The sequence below is a fragment of the Ambystoma mexicanum genome, chromosome 4p (assembly GCF_040938575.1).
Source record: "Ambystoma mexicanum isolate Mex_15411 chromosome 4p, UKY_AmexF1_1, whole genome shotgun sequence".
Lineage (NCBI taxonomy): Eukaryota > Metazoa > Chordata > Amphibia > Caudata > Ambystomatidae > Ambystoma > Ambystoma mexicanum.
In genome coordinates, this window is record NC_090927.1 from 51,864,886 (window position 1) to 51,878,383 (window position 13,498).

The 13,498-nt window shown below is 49.2% G+C and overlaps 1 protein-coding gene across 3 annotated transcripts in view; it reads right to left on the reverse strand.

Moving 5' to 3' along the window:
• Window positions 1–13,498, reverse strand: part of LOC138452977 (ribonuclease inhibitor-like) — a 268,993-nt gene that overhangs the window by 216,510 nt on the left and 38,985 nt on the right. For all 3 annotated transcript variants that reach the window (XM_069605350.1, XM_069605346.1, XM_069605347.1), the window contains 3 exons: window positions 8,237–8,407; window positions 5,532–5,702; window positions 3,979–4,149 (listed from right to left, as the gene is read on the reverse strand). In XM_069605350.1, coding sequence (XP_069461451.1) covers window positions 3,979–4,149; window positions 5,532–5,702; window positions 8,237–8,407 — 513 coding nt within the window. The remainder of the gene's footprint in view (window positions 1–3,978; window positions 4,150–5,531; window positions 5,703–8,236; window positions 8,408–13,498) is intronic.

The following is a 13,498-nucleotide window of genomic DNA, read 5'->3' on the forward strand; positions in this document are numbered from 1 at the left end:
TTGAAATGGAGGCACCTGATGAGGATGATGATGGTGATGGGGATGGAGGTGAAGGGGATGCAGGTCATGCAAGAGGGGATGGCCAGGAGGGACGCGCTGTGAGGCAGCATCTGATCAACCAAATATTCTTAGTAACATGTAGTCATACTGTCACCTGTATATGGCTGGTGATGCACTGGTGTCTGTTTGTTAGCTCACAATGGACCTTGGCGTCAATAAATTGATCATACACAATTAAGGAGTCAAGGCCTGTGTTTTGCTCAAATAACAGTGTATTAATGAACAGAAACAGAAAAATGTGCAAGTCCCCAACCATCCCGCCACCCTCACCCCCCCACAACTGTCCCATCACACCCTTCCCCCCACCCCCCACAACTGTCCAATCACACCCTTCCCCCCACAACTGTCCCATCACACCCTTCCCCCCACCCCCCACAACTGTCCCATCACACCCTTCCCCCACCCCCCACAACTGTCCCTCATGAGTCTCCAACAATGTATGTGTCCAGGCATGCACAGAGGTCAATGGACATTCACGTCCTATTGTTCATTGCCAGGGCCAGCATTTGGGGGCTGGCTGGAGGTGCGCCTGGTGGTGCGTGTAGAGCCTCTGATTGGGCTTGTCTGTCGCAAACTGGTGGTCGAAGAGGTGGCAGACTGTCCTGGTGAAAATTGGCACTCCATAGCATCTGCGATGCGTGTTAGCACCTCCCGGACGCATATCAGCTCCCCACACAGCCTGTCTGTGCACGACTCCATTCCCTCCCTGGAGTGCCTGGATGTCTCCCCGAGGTCAGCCCTGAGACGGGCAACCTCCTCCACATGTTGACCTACGAGGTCTGTGAGAGCCTGCTGCCGCTGGATGACGCTGGCCAGGTCAGGGGAAGTGGCGGCCTGTGGTGGTGTGTCTGCTGCGCATCCTGATGCTGGCTGGTGTGCAGATGCCGCCTCTGGGGGGCTACTGAAGGCCTCCATGGACTCGTGAACGGTGACGTGCGAGCAAGGTGTGTGTAGGGGTGATTGCTCGGGGGTTACAGCAGGGCTTGGGGTGTGCATAGGCAGATCGAGTTCTGTGGGCTCATCCACGTCGGACAATGGGGCAATGGCTGCTGCCTCCCCTGCCGAACTGGCAGCAGCTGAGGGTGGACCCTCGGTGGCGGTGATTTGGGGGGGGGAGTGGACCTCCAGAGGCGGAGCAGTAGGGTTTTGCGTGGCACTGGCAGTGGCGCGCAGGAGTTGTTTTGGACGCTGCAATAGGGGCCTTGGCCTTTTTCCACCTGATGTTGTTGGTGCGTCCTCGCTGGGCTGTGGCCTTTTCTTCTTTTGCACAGGGGGTGCCTGGGATGCTCCCTCGCTGTCTGTATGCGACCCTGTCAGGGACAAGAAGGGGGATGTCATTGGTTATGGTTGCATGTACTCAATGCAGGCTACATCATGAATTCATTTGGGGCCATTTGCACTTCATTGTGGAGGAAGCAGGTGAGGTGTCATTTCAGTGCCTCATCCATGCAGTGTTGTGTGTGGCACTTGGCTCTGTTGATGTATGCATGTGTGTGTGTTGGGGTCTGGCGCTGACATGCGCAGGGTGGGATGCATGTGTGGATGCCGGGCCATCCATGCAGTGATCCAGGGCTGCCATTTGTGGGGACTTGTACATTCACATTGCATGCTTGCATCAGTGCACTTACCTCCATCAGAAGTGTCTGGCACGCCGTGCTCCATCCTCCCGACTCCCTCATAACATTCTACCCCGATGAGGTTTGCACATGTCTCCGCCCACTCCTTCAGCTTGATCGGTGACCCTGATCCTCCAGCGGTGGCAGTCTTGTGGTTCTCGCCAGGATCATCCTGACCCGGAGTCTCATGTCGTCCCATCGTTTTCTGCACTCGCGTACAGTGCGCGTGCTGGTGCCTACAGCACTCACTTTTGTTGCCACTTCGGCCCAGATTGCTTTCTTCTTTAGGAGGGTCTCCCGCCGCATGTCATTTGCGAAGACCACTTCTGCATTGTCCGCTAAGGTTTGAGTCAGCATCACTAACTCCTCAGTGGAGAACTTCTCCTTTCGCTGGCGGTCTGTTGTTTTTTTTAGTGCCTTGGGCATGGTGACAGTGTAGCAATGGGTCTCAGGCAGCAAGGTAACACGAACAGGTCCAGGGGGCAGAGGATGGCAATGGATTGCGTTTTTAAAGATGGCCACCGTGCTCTTTCCCGTTCCTGTGCGATGATGCTATTTCCGGTTCCGGTATTTAACGGTCACCGCTATTAGCGGTGGCCGCTATTTGCACTATGCGTCAAGGCGGAGTTGCTATCTGCACTGTCGTGGAAGGCGGTAAGTGACTTTTGGGGGAGATTAGCGGCAAGGCTGGAGGGGCATTACCGGCATGGAGCAAAGCTTGTGTCCGCATACTCGTAATGGTACGCTATTAGCGCACTCCTACGAGGGCGGACACGTTAAGGGCGCCATGCCAGTAATTTGCGGATTTTACCGCACAACGTGTAATGAGGCCCTTAACCAGGCGGAGCAGTTGAGGTACGGTGGTTGAGGTGGGCAAGGAGGGAACAAGCGCACAGGGAGACTCAAACAAGATAGGGAAGAGACACTGGGAAATGAAGAGGGTGAGGGAACAGATAACAGACCAGAAATGAGGGCAGCGGGGGTCACCAGTCAGCACATTCCCATGAAAAGCAGGATGTGCACTCACCAAAAAACGATTTTAGAAACAGCATCAAAAACATTTAGGATGTGATCACAGTTAATTTGGTGTGGATCTGTGTTTGGCTGAGGTTTAAGGGTGTGGCCCTTATGCGTGGTATGGGTGGCTGCCTCCGGGGTGCTACCAGCTGGCCATTATTATTTTGCATGGCCATGATGACCCTCCTTCTCCTCCGCCGCCTCCACCGCCTCCTCTGCCTCTCTGCCTCTTCCAGTTGTATCCCTGTTGGAAGGGGTGTGGGGTGTGGGAGTGGTCCTTCTGTGATTTTGCAGTGATCATGATGGCCACCTGGGTTGAGTTGGGCCACCCGTGGCCTGTTTCTGCACACTTGACACTGTTTAATGCCAGGACCGCAATGCCAGTGTTTCCAGGGCGGTCATCACGGTGCTACCGCCACTTTCATGCCGGTGTTTCTGTATACGTGGTACTCGTAATGTGCACTTACTACCGACATGCCGGTGTCTCAGCCACGACCAACGTGTTATTCCGCAGATTCTGTTCAGGGTGCTGCCAGATACGGTAGGTCACTTGCGGTGACAGTGTTAGTGGCATCTCGACTTGGAGTATGCCGTTCCAGAAAGAGGTGCCGGTAGGGAGCGACCAGCACTGCTATTTCCAGACCGGCATGCTTGTAATGAGGCCCAAAGTATCCTATCCGCAGTTCACTTGTGCAGCTTTAAAAGTAGAAGACCTCCACTAAGGGAGGCAGGGCACACAAGTAGTGATTGTCTTATAGACTGAGCAAAAAGGAAGGGAAGTAAAGCTCAGGCCTTCATATACCTCCAAAAAGTCACATCAGGAAGCAGGCAAGAGCAAAAAGGTAGGGTGTCCCATAGAAGTTTATGGGAGCAAATCAGCAAAGAGAACATGTCTACTAACATCCTGGAAATAAAAGCGATCGAGAGACGGAACAGTGATTCGACCTGAATTCAAATATTAACCTAAAGAACAAGACCATGGGCTGTAAAGGAGGAGGGAGACTCCAGGCGAGGCAGACTTAAAGACTGTGCAAGCGAACACTGGTGCTGTATGGAGGAGATATGCTAGTCTTGGAAAAAGATAGATATAGGTAAACAACAGTAAATGGGCAGGGTGGGAAGAGAGGGGAATGTGGTAGAAGATAAACATGGACCAGAGGTGAGGAAGTGAACACAGACGGCCTATGGTCTGGCTGAGGGGCTCAAGTGTGCTGTGGAGAGAGAGTGGCAGGAAAATGGTGCAAGGACAACGTGAGCAGCAAAGCTGACAGGAGCAGGCACCTACCTGAGTTTCTGGAGGCTGCAATCTGGATGTCGTAAGCTCTCACATAGGTGCCTCACGCCAGCATCTCCCAGCTTATTGCTGACCAAGTCCAGCACTACCAATGACCGATTCAGGAGAAGGGCGGAGGCGAGATCTTCACAGCACAAGTCTGTGAGAGAGCAATGCCCTATCCTGTGGGAGACAGGAACACACATTAGATACAAGGATGTGCTCCTTCAGTTCACACTTCTCTCACTGAGTTCCGGAGAAGGGAAGTGTGGAGAGGGAGGACCACGCATCCTCAACACTGGCTCAATATGAACGCAATCACACCTTCTCCATGCCATCCATGCCGTCCAACCTCCCGCTGCCCAGCAGTCCCAACTGGAGGCTTGTTCATGCCAGAGAAGATGGACAATGGACAATGGAAAATCACAGAATGCGCACAGCTATAAATCTGTCTGGGAGTCTCACAAACTGGTGGCCCAAAAGGCGGCTTATGCTACACCATCTAGTTCTCATTCTTCCCAAGCTACACTAATCCAAAATAGTCTCATCCAGAAAGGCTCGGCCCCCCAAGTGTATTCAGGTTAGCTTCTACGCTACTCCTCTATTGGCGGCTTTCAATTAGGGATTGGTTCATGAAGGTAAAAACCTCAGGGTGCAGTCAGGGGACTGTACCTTGAATCCTTCCAATATTCTTACTTGTTCCTTAAGTCTCCATGGCAACAGCCTTTACCATGACAATAGCTTGACCAGCGGGAGCACACACAGAAAGACGCCACACCACATGTGGAAGAAATGCCAAAGACAAAGGTTTGGCTCCGACCTAGATAAACACTCAGGCAGATTCATAAAGAAACAGGAGGCCAAGAGTCCATGCACGTGAAGCAATGATTACGGGTCGGACTGGGCGAACGGTCACCCACAGGAGGGCACAAATGGATGAAACGTACCTCAGTTGGGAGAAGGAACCAAGCTGTAGGTTAAGAGTTCACAACATGCTTCAAGGAAATACTATTCTCAGTAGGTTATACAGACATCCCGCTGTGAAGCATATTGGCAACACGAGGAGACAAAGTGCGTGCACATGTGAACTAGTCAGGAGCGGTTGACTTGCACAAGCAACAATTACGTTAATTGAAATCTCACCAATTATCTCAGCTGCAGAATTTTCAACAAATTTGCTTTGCTTGGTCCTACACAGGCTCAGGCTAGCTGGCTGTTACCAGCCCTGTACACCCACCTAAGCAGAGGTAATTGCTACAGTGAACCTTCCTTCATTGGTATAACGTACACGGTTCTATGTAGTGTCAATGTTTAACATTTTGAACGTGAACTGTTTGGTTGTGACATTTTAGCCATTGTTATTAAATAATGTTGCCTTTTCTTATAATGAGCCCCACATACATACCCCCCTCCACACTGCTCACCTTCTGTCCCCTTGTCTCTCGCTCCTCCATTTCCCATACCAACTGTTTTAGTACATGTGTTTGGTCGTGGTCAAACAAACAAACCACTTCTAAAATGTTGTAGGTGAAACTACTACAGACCAACATGGAGTGCACACTCACTCAAGTTTCTGTATTTTGCAGGCTTGGTTTTTCAGTCCTTCACACAGCAGCTTCACTCCGGGGTCCTTCAGTTCGTTGTCGTCCAGGTCCAGCTCTGTGAGAGACTCGCTGGCAAAGAGAAGGGTGGCCAGATCTCCACAGCAGGTTTCAGTTAATGAACAGCTGCCCATTCTGCCAACGAAAGAGTTACACAGATGCAGATCCGCTCACAGAAGAATTCACAGTGATATTCCTTCCAGAAACAAAGACAGGGGGCAGGCCATGGAGAGATCAACAGTGACATGATGTGATATCACCACCAAAGATAGATACAGAACAGACAACGAAAGAACGACAGAGACTTCACGTAACATCACCACCAGAGATAGATACAGAACAGACCACAGAAAGAACGACAGAGACTTCACGTAACATCACCACCAGAGATAGATACAGAACAGACCATGGAAAGAACGACAGAGAATTCAAGTAACATCACCTTCACAGATAGATACAGAACAGAGCACGGAAGGCTTGACAATGACTTGACGTGATATCACCTTCACAGATAGATACAGAATAGACCACGGAAAGAACAACAGAGACATCACGTAACATCACCACCAGAGATAGATACAGAACCGACCATGGAAAGAATGACAGAGACTTCACGTAACATCACCACCAAAGATAAATACAGAACAGGCCACGGAAAGAACGACAGAGACATCACGTAACATCACCACCAGAGATAGATACAGAAGAGACCAGGGAAAGAACAAGAGAGACTTGACATAACATCACCACCAAAGATAGATACAGAATAGACCACAGAAAAAATGAAAGAGACTTCACGTGATATCACCTGCACAGATAGATACAGAACAGACCATGCGATGCTTGACAGTGACATGACATGATATCACCTACCCAGATAGATACAGAAGAGACCACAAAAAGAACAACAGAGGCTTGACGTAATATCACAACCAAAGATAGATACAGAACAGACCATGGTAAAGGCTGTTGCCATGGAGACTTAATGAGGAACAAGTAAGAATTGGAACGAATCAAGGTACAGTCCCCTGACTGCACCCTGAGGTTTTTATCTTCATGAACCAATCCCTACTTGAAAGCCGCCAATAGAGGAGTAGCGTAAAAGTTAACCTGAATACACTTGGGGGGCTGAGCCTTTCTGGATGAGACTATTGTGGATTAGTGTAGCTTGGGAAAAATGAGAACTAGATGGTGTGGCATAAGCTTTACAGTGACATGACGTGATATCACCTTCACAGATAGATATAGAACAGACCATGGACTGCTTTACAGTGACATAACGTGATATCACCTTCACAGGTAGATACAGAATGTATTTATTTTATTTATTGAGCATTTGTAAGGCGCCTGTACAACAGAATAGTGTTTCAAAGCACCACAAGGCAAAGTGGGGTGGAAACAAGGAGAGTAAAAGACAGTGGTAAAAACAGTGAAGATACAATTGTGGGCCTACTAGGCCTTGTGGCATTTGGATGTGCAAGTGCAGTGAGGAGAAGTGCAGGATATAGGGAAGGGAGGGGTGAGGAATTGGGGGGAGCACGGAAAACAGAGAACAGACCATGGAATGCTTGACAGTGACATGGCGTGATATCACCTCCACAGACAGATACAGAATAGACCACGGAATGCTTGACAGTGACATGACATGATATCACCTCCACAGATAGATACAGAAGAGACCACGGAATTCTTGACAGTGACATGACATGATATCACCTCCACAGATAGATACAGAATAGACCATGGAATGCTTGACAATGACATGACGTGATATCACCTTCATGGATAGATACAGAACAGACCACGGGATGCTCGACAGTGACATGACGTGATATCACCTCCACAGACAGATACAGAAGAGACCATGGAATGCTTGACAATGACATGACGTGATATCACCTTCATGGATAGATACAGAACAGACCACGGGATGCTCGACAGTGACATGACGTGATATCACCTCCAGAGGCAGATACAGAACAGACCATGTAAAGATTGAAAGAGACATGGCATGTTTTCACTTCCAGAGCTACATACAGAGCAAACCACAGAAGGAATTCCAGAGACATGACATTACTTGTACATTCAAATATCCCAATCAAAATACGAGAAGTTTAGAGGAGGTTTTACACAATGAGAATTTGTAAGAAGTCACATGGGCCACGCTGTCCCACACATGATTACAAAGTCACATCAGAAAAAGGGTCTCAGGGAATCTGTCGCTGCATGTCAAATTTCCTTTAAGTCAGGGATCTGCAACCTTTGGCTCTCCAGATGTTTTGCACTACACCTCCCATCAGGCCTAGGCAGCAGTCAACAGGAAGGGATCATGGGAGTTGTACTCCAAAACATCTAGAGAGCCACAGATTGCAGACCCTTTCTTTGAGCTGTCTCTTAACACACCAAATTGCCCACAGAAGGAAGATTAGGGAGAGCAGGGCAGGGAAACTCTCATGTGCTTAAGAGACAACGCTGACTTGCTGACAGTAATGGAAGGGTTGCAGCTAGAGACTGAGGACGTCATAATGTCATGATGGCTGTGGAAAGCTGGCTGGGAGCTGCAGAAGGTTATGTGTTGTAGGCTGTAGTATGGGAAGGGAGCACATGACGCAGAGAAATATGAGAATAGTGAAGCACATGTTGTGGCGCACAACACAAAGGTCTCCTACCCAAGTTTCTGTAATCTGCAGCCGGGATTCTTCAAAGCCTCGCACAGCTGCCTCACTGCAGAGTCATCCAGAGTGTTGTCGCTGATCTCCAGCTCAGCCAGAAAGGGGGCAGCCCTGAGTAGAGAGGACAGGTCACCACAGCAGGAGCCTGTGAATTCACAGTCATTCAAGCTGTGGGGGACAGTGAAACACAAACATAATAACATGGTATTTAACAAACAAGAACCGGCACAGCACAGATCCTCTACAAAACATACCACGGAGTGTAGTATTAATTGCAAATTACCAGATTTACAAAACCTAATGCACAAATTTCTATGAGCATAAAAAAATGATTTTAATTAAATTATCTATATATCCAGTAAAACATCGAAAACACTTTGGGTGTCAGAAGCAACACAGCTGGAGGGTAGGTTTGTGGGAGCAATGCTAGAGAAGGATGATTCGAGATATTTTCAGGAGGTGCTACAAACTCTGCCTTGGGCAGATTACAGAGGTACCCAACATCCAAACAAGAGGAGAGAACAGAGGGGTCTGAGGCCTAGACCATGAGAGGTGCCTGAAACCCTGGCTAGTGGAAGTCACAGTGGTACCCAACATCCAAACAAGAGGAGAGAACAGAGGGGTCTGAGGCCTAGACCATGAGAGGTGCCTTAAACCCTGGCTAGTGGAGGTTACAGTGGTACCCAACATCCAAACAAGAGGAGAAAACAGAGGGTCTGAGGCCCAGACAATGAGAGGTGCCTGGAACCCGTGGCTAAGAGAGGTTACAGTGGTACCCAACATCCAAACAAGAGGAGAAAACAGAGGGTCTGAGGCCCAGACAATGAGAGGTGCCTGGAACCCGTGGCTAAGAGAGGTCACAGTGGTAGCTAACATCCAAGCGAGGGGAGAAAACAAGGGTACGTGAGACCAGTGGAGCTTAAGATCCAGGTTAAGAGAGGACACATAGGTGCCTAAAACCCTGGCTAGTAGAGGTTACAGAGTTGCCACAGTCTACCTGCGACCCAGTTCGGAGGAGATGCAAAGGTACCTAAGACCAAGGCTTCAAAAGAATACAAAGGAGCGAGGGACCAAGGTGAGAAGAGAGTACATAGGTACCTGAGACCAAGGCTATGCAAGGTTACAGAGGGGATAGAGATTCATGAAGGTGAGTGGAGGCTACAAAGGTGTCAGGGACCAAGGCTAGGGGAGGATACGAAAGAGCCTGTGGCCAGGCTAGGGGAGGATACGAAAGAGCCTGTGGCCAGGCTACGAGAGGATACGAAAGAGCCTAGGGCCAGGTTAGAGGAGGATACGAAAGAGCCTGTGGCCAGGCTAGGGGAGGACACGAAAGAGCCTGTGGCCAGGCTACGAGAGGATACGAAAGAGCCTAGGGCCAGGTTAGGGGAGGATATGAAAGAGCCTGTGGCCAAACTAAGGGAGGATATGAAAGAGCCTGTGGCCAGGTTAGGGGAGGATACGAAAGAGCATGTGGCCAGGCTACGAGAGGATACGAAAGAGCCTAGGGCCAGGTTAGGGGAGGATATGAAAGAGCCTGTGGCTAAACCAAGGGAGGATATGAAAGAGCCTGTGGCCAGGCTAGGGGAGGATATGAAAGAGCCTGTGGCCAGGCTAAGGGAGGATATGAAAGAGCCTGTGGCCAGGCTAAGGGAGGATATGAAAGAGCCTGTGGCCAGGGTAGGGGAGGATACGAAAGAGCCTGTGGCCAGGCTACAAGAGGATACGAAAGAGCCTAGGGCCAGGTTAGGGGAGGATATGAAAGAGCCTCTGGCCAGGTTAGGGGAGGATACGAAAGACCCTGTGGCCAGGCTACGAGAGGATACGAAAGAGCCTAGGGCCAGGTTAGGGGAGGATATGAAAGAGCCTGTGGCCAAACTAAGTGTAACGCTCACCTGGTTCCCTCGGAGGCGCTGGTCTTGGGCTGGGCGCTGCAAACGTCTTCAACGTTAGGCGTAGGGTTCGTTTGGCTCCCGGATTTGGCCCCTTCCTCACCGAAAGCTTGACCTGCAGAGTGAGGTGTCTGCAAGTGGAAAATCAAGGTATTAGTGGCTGAAAGGATGGGAGAAGTTCCTAGCCCCTCTCTCCCTTTCTCCCCGTAGTACTCAGATGATTGTTGTGCTCACCTTAAGTAAGTGAATGCTGAGCTCTCCATCCTGCGTCTTGTGCAGGGGCGCTGGGTCCAGTTACTTCACTGGATGTGAGTTCCGCCTCTTGATTGCAGAGGGTAGGTGAGAGCGATGCCGCCGTTTGCTGCACGAGCGTGACTTGTAAGTATTAAAGTTCTCTTTAGATTGCTCGCTTTAAATGTCTTTTTCCTTATGTATATGTTTTTTGCCTTTAGGATGCTGTCGATGCCAAAGATGATGCTCTCCCGGATTCGTGGCAGAGAGCGTTACAAGAAGATGGTGAACTCGAAGGCACGTAAGTAGGAAGACTGCTTTAGGGCCGTAGAATGCACCTTAGTGTCCCCTTTTGTTTTTACAGGTGCCGGAATGCAGCGCGAACAAAGTTGGAGCAAGCGCTACACAGGTAAGCAGTATTGTAACTGAGCGTTACTAACCAATGTTCTTTGTCTTAGCAGGCCCGATGCCGGATGCGGAATGCAGAAAAGAAAACGACTTGGATGCTGCCGATGGATCGGGTGAGTTGAAGCGCTAACTTTGCCTTTGTCTAACCTGTGCCTTTTGTTTTGCAGGAGCTGCTGAAGATTGAAGATTGGTTCCCAGCAGGTAATTTTCGTGACTACAGGATCCGGAGCTGAAGATTCGCTGGAGCTGACACGGTGAGCGTCCTGCTGCAGATGCAGAATAACGCGAAGCATGTGGTACCAATCGGGTGTGGTTTAAATAGCCCATAGGAGTACTTAGGTGTCTTCTTCCACAGCAGCCGCGCCCAGGTAAAAGAGTTCCTGCTTCCAGAAGAGTTCTAGCCTCAGTGATCCAGGGAGTGGTGCCTGCCCCACCCAGAAAGAAAAGTAGTTCCATTTAGAAGAGAGTAAAGCATCATCTGGCTGGTAGTTAAGCAGCATGGTCTGCTTCAGGTAGGTTCACCCAAGCACGTTTACACTTGATATGAGCCCGGCGCTTCCTGTGCCGGGACGGGTCCTTACTATGAGCCTGGCACCACCGGTGCCAGGACAAGGTCCAAAAGGTCCCTATTGGGACTTGCTGGTGCCGATAAGGCATGTTATGAGCCTGTTTCCAAGGATGTTGGGTAGGTCCTGACTCCTTGAAAGCAGTGGTCATGACAGCACCCCCCCTCAAGGCCCCTCCCAAATTTGTTCTCTCCGGGGGTTTTGGTTTATCAGGAAAAGTTCGATGAAACTTCTTAACCAGACGGGGTGCATGAACATGTTCCGACGGTTCCCAAGATCGTTCCTGGGGGCCATAACCTTTCCAGTCAATCAGATAGTATAATTTAGATTTGGAAATCTTGGAGTCTAATATGTCTTGTATTTCGAATTCTAGTTCTCCGTCCACAAGAATAGGGTCTGGAGATTTTGTCAAACGGGTTCCAGGTTGCATGGGTTTCAGTAGTGAAACGTGGAAAACTGGATGTATTTTCATATGAGCAGGTAGGCCCAATTTAACCGCCACTGGATTGATTATGGCAGTGATTGGGTAAGGCCCCAGATATCGTGGATTGAAAGTACGCGGTCCTTTTAGGGGTAAATGTTTGGTGGATAGCCAGACCTGATCTCCCACAAGATATTGAGGAGCTTCCTTTCGATGTAGATCCGCACACTTTTTATATTGCTCCTTGGCCTGCTTAAGGTGAGATGTGGCCTCTTTAAAGGCTTGAGTGATTGTCGAATGCAGATGATCTACAGCGGGTGTTCCAAGAGTCTGAGGTGGGTCAAGATTTGAGGTGCGAGGGTGTATTCCATATGAAAGAAAAAACGGAGTCTTTCCTGTTCCGGCGTGGACTGAATTATTATAAGCGTACTCCGCAATCCAGAGAATGTCTTTCCAAGTGCCCTCTGATTGTTGTAACATGCAGCGTAGATACTGTTCCAAGGTTTGATTGGTCCTCTCGGTCTGCCCGTCAGTCTGGGGATGGTGGCTGGTCGAAAGCCTTATGTCAATTTGGGCTAGACGACAACAACTCCGCCAGAAGTGGGAAATAAATTGACTCCCTCTATCTGAGATTAAAATTGAAGGAAAGCCGTGCAACCGAACAATGTTTTCGAGGAATTCTCGGGCCAAAATTGGAGCTGTAGGTAACCCTTTCAATGGGATGAAATGAGCCATTTTCGAGAATAGGTCCACAATCACTAAGATTGTATTAAATCCGGAGCATGGTGGTAACTCCGTGATGAAGTCCATGGAGAGAGTATGCCATGGATATGGAGGAACGTCTATTGGATGTAGGAGGCCTGCTGGTTTCTCCTTCTGGCTTTTGCTTTGAGCGCATACGCCACAAGAATTAATGAAGTCCTTAATGTCCTTTCTCCAAGATGGCCACCAAAAATGTCTCTTTATCTTTTCCAACGTTTTGGTAATGCCGGGATGTCCTTCCATTAAGGAGTCATGGTAACAAGAGATCACCTGTCTTTGTAAATCGGTACATGGTAGATATAATCTTCCTCGAAAGTATAATAGGTTCTTATCCATTGTGAAATCATTTCCCTTGAGTTGCCAGTCTTGCACTTCTGCTGGAGTCAGAAGATCTTTAACTTTAGTTTCAATGTCTTCAATGGATTGTGCATCTATTAAACCCAGGATTCTCTGTTCCGGAATTATAGGTACGGGTTCAGGATTGGTCGTGAGTTCACCTACTCCAATTCGGGAGAGAGCGTCTGCTTTACCATTCTTGTTGCCTGGTCGGTAAGTTATCACAAAGTCGAATTCGGCGAAAAACAATGCCCAGCGAAGTTGTCTAGAGGATTGAGCTTTGGCTGATTTAAGGTACTGTAAATTACGATGATCCGTGATGACGGTGACTGTGTGTCGGGCTCCCAAGAGATAATGCCGCCAAGCTTTAAAGGCGGACTTAATCGCCAAAAGTTCCTTATCTGTAATGGTATAGTTGATTTCAGGAGCTGAAAATTTGCGGGACCAAAATGCCACTGGGTGTAACTGATTTGTTTCCGGGTCTCTTTGCGAAAGCACTGCTCCCATTGCGAGACTGGAAGCATCAGTCTCTACGATATAGGGAAGTTCCGGGCGAGGATGTTTTAGAACTGGAGCCGAGGTGAATTTTGTTTTTAGTTCCTGAAAAGCTTGTTCAGCCTCTGTAGACCACTCGAAACGTTTATTC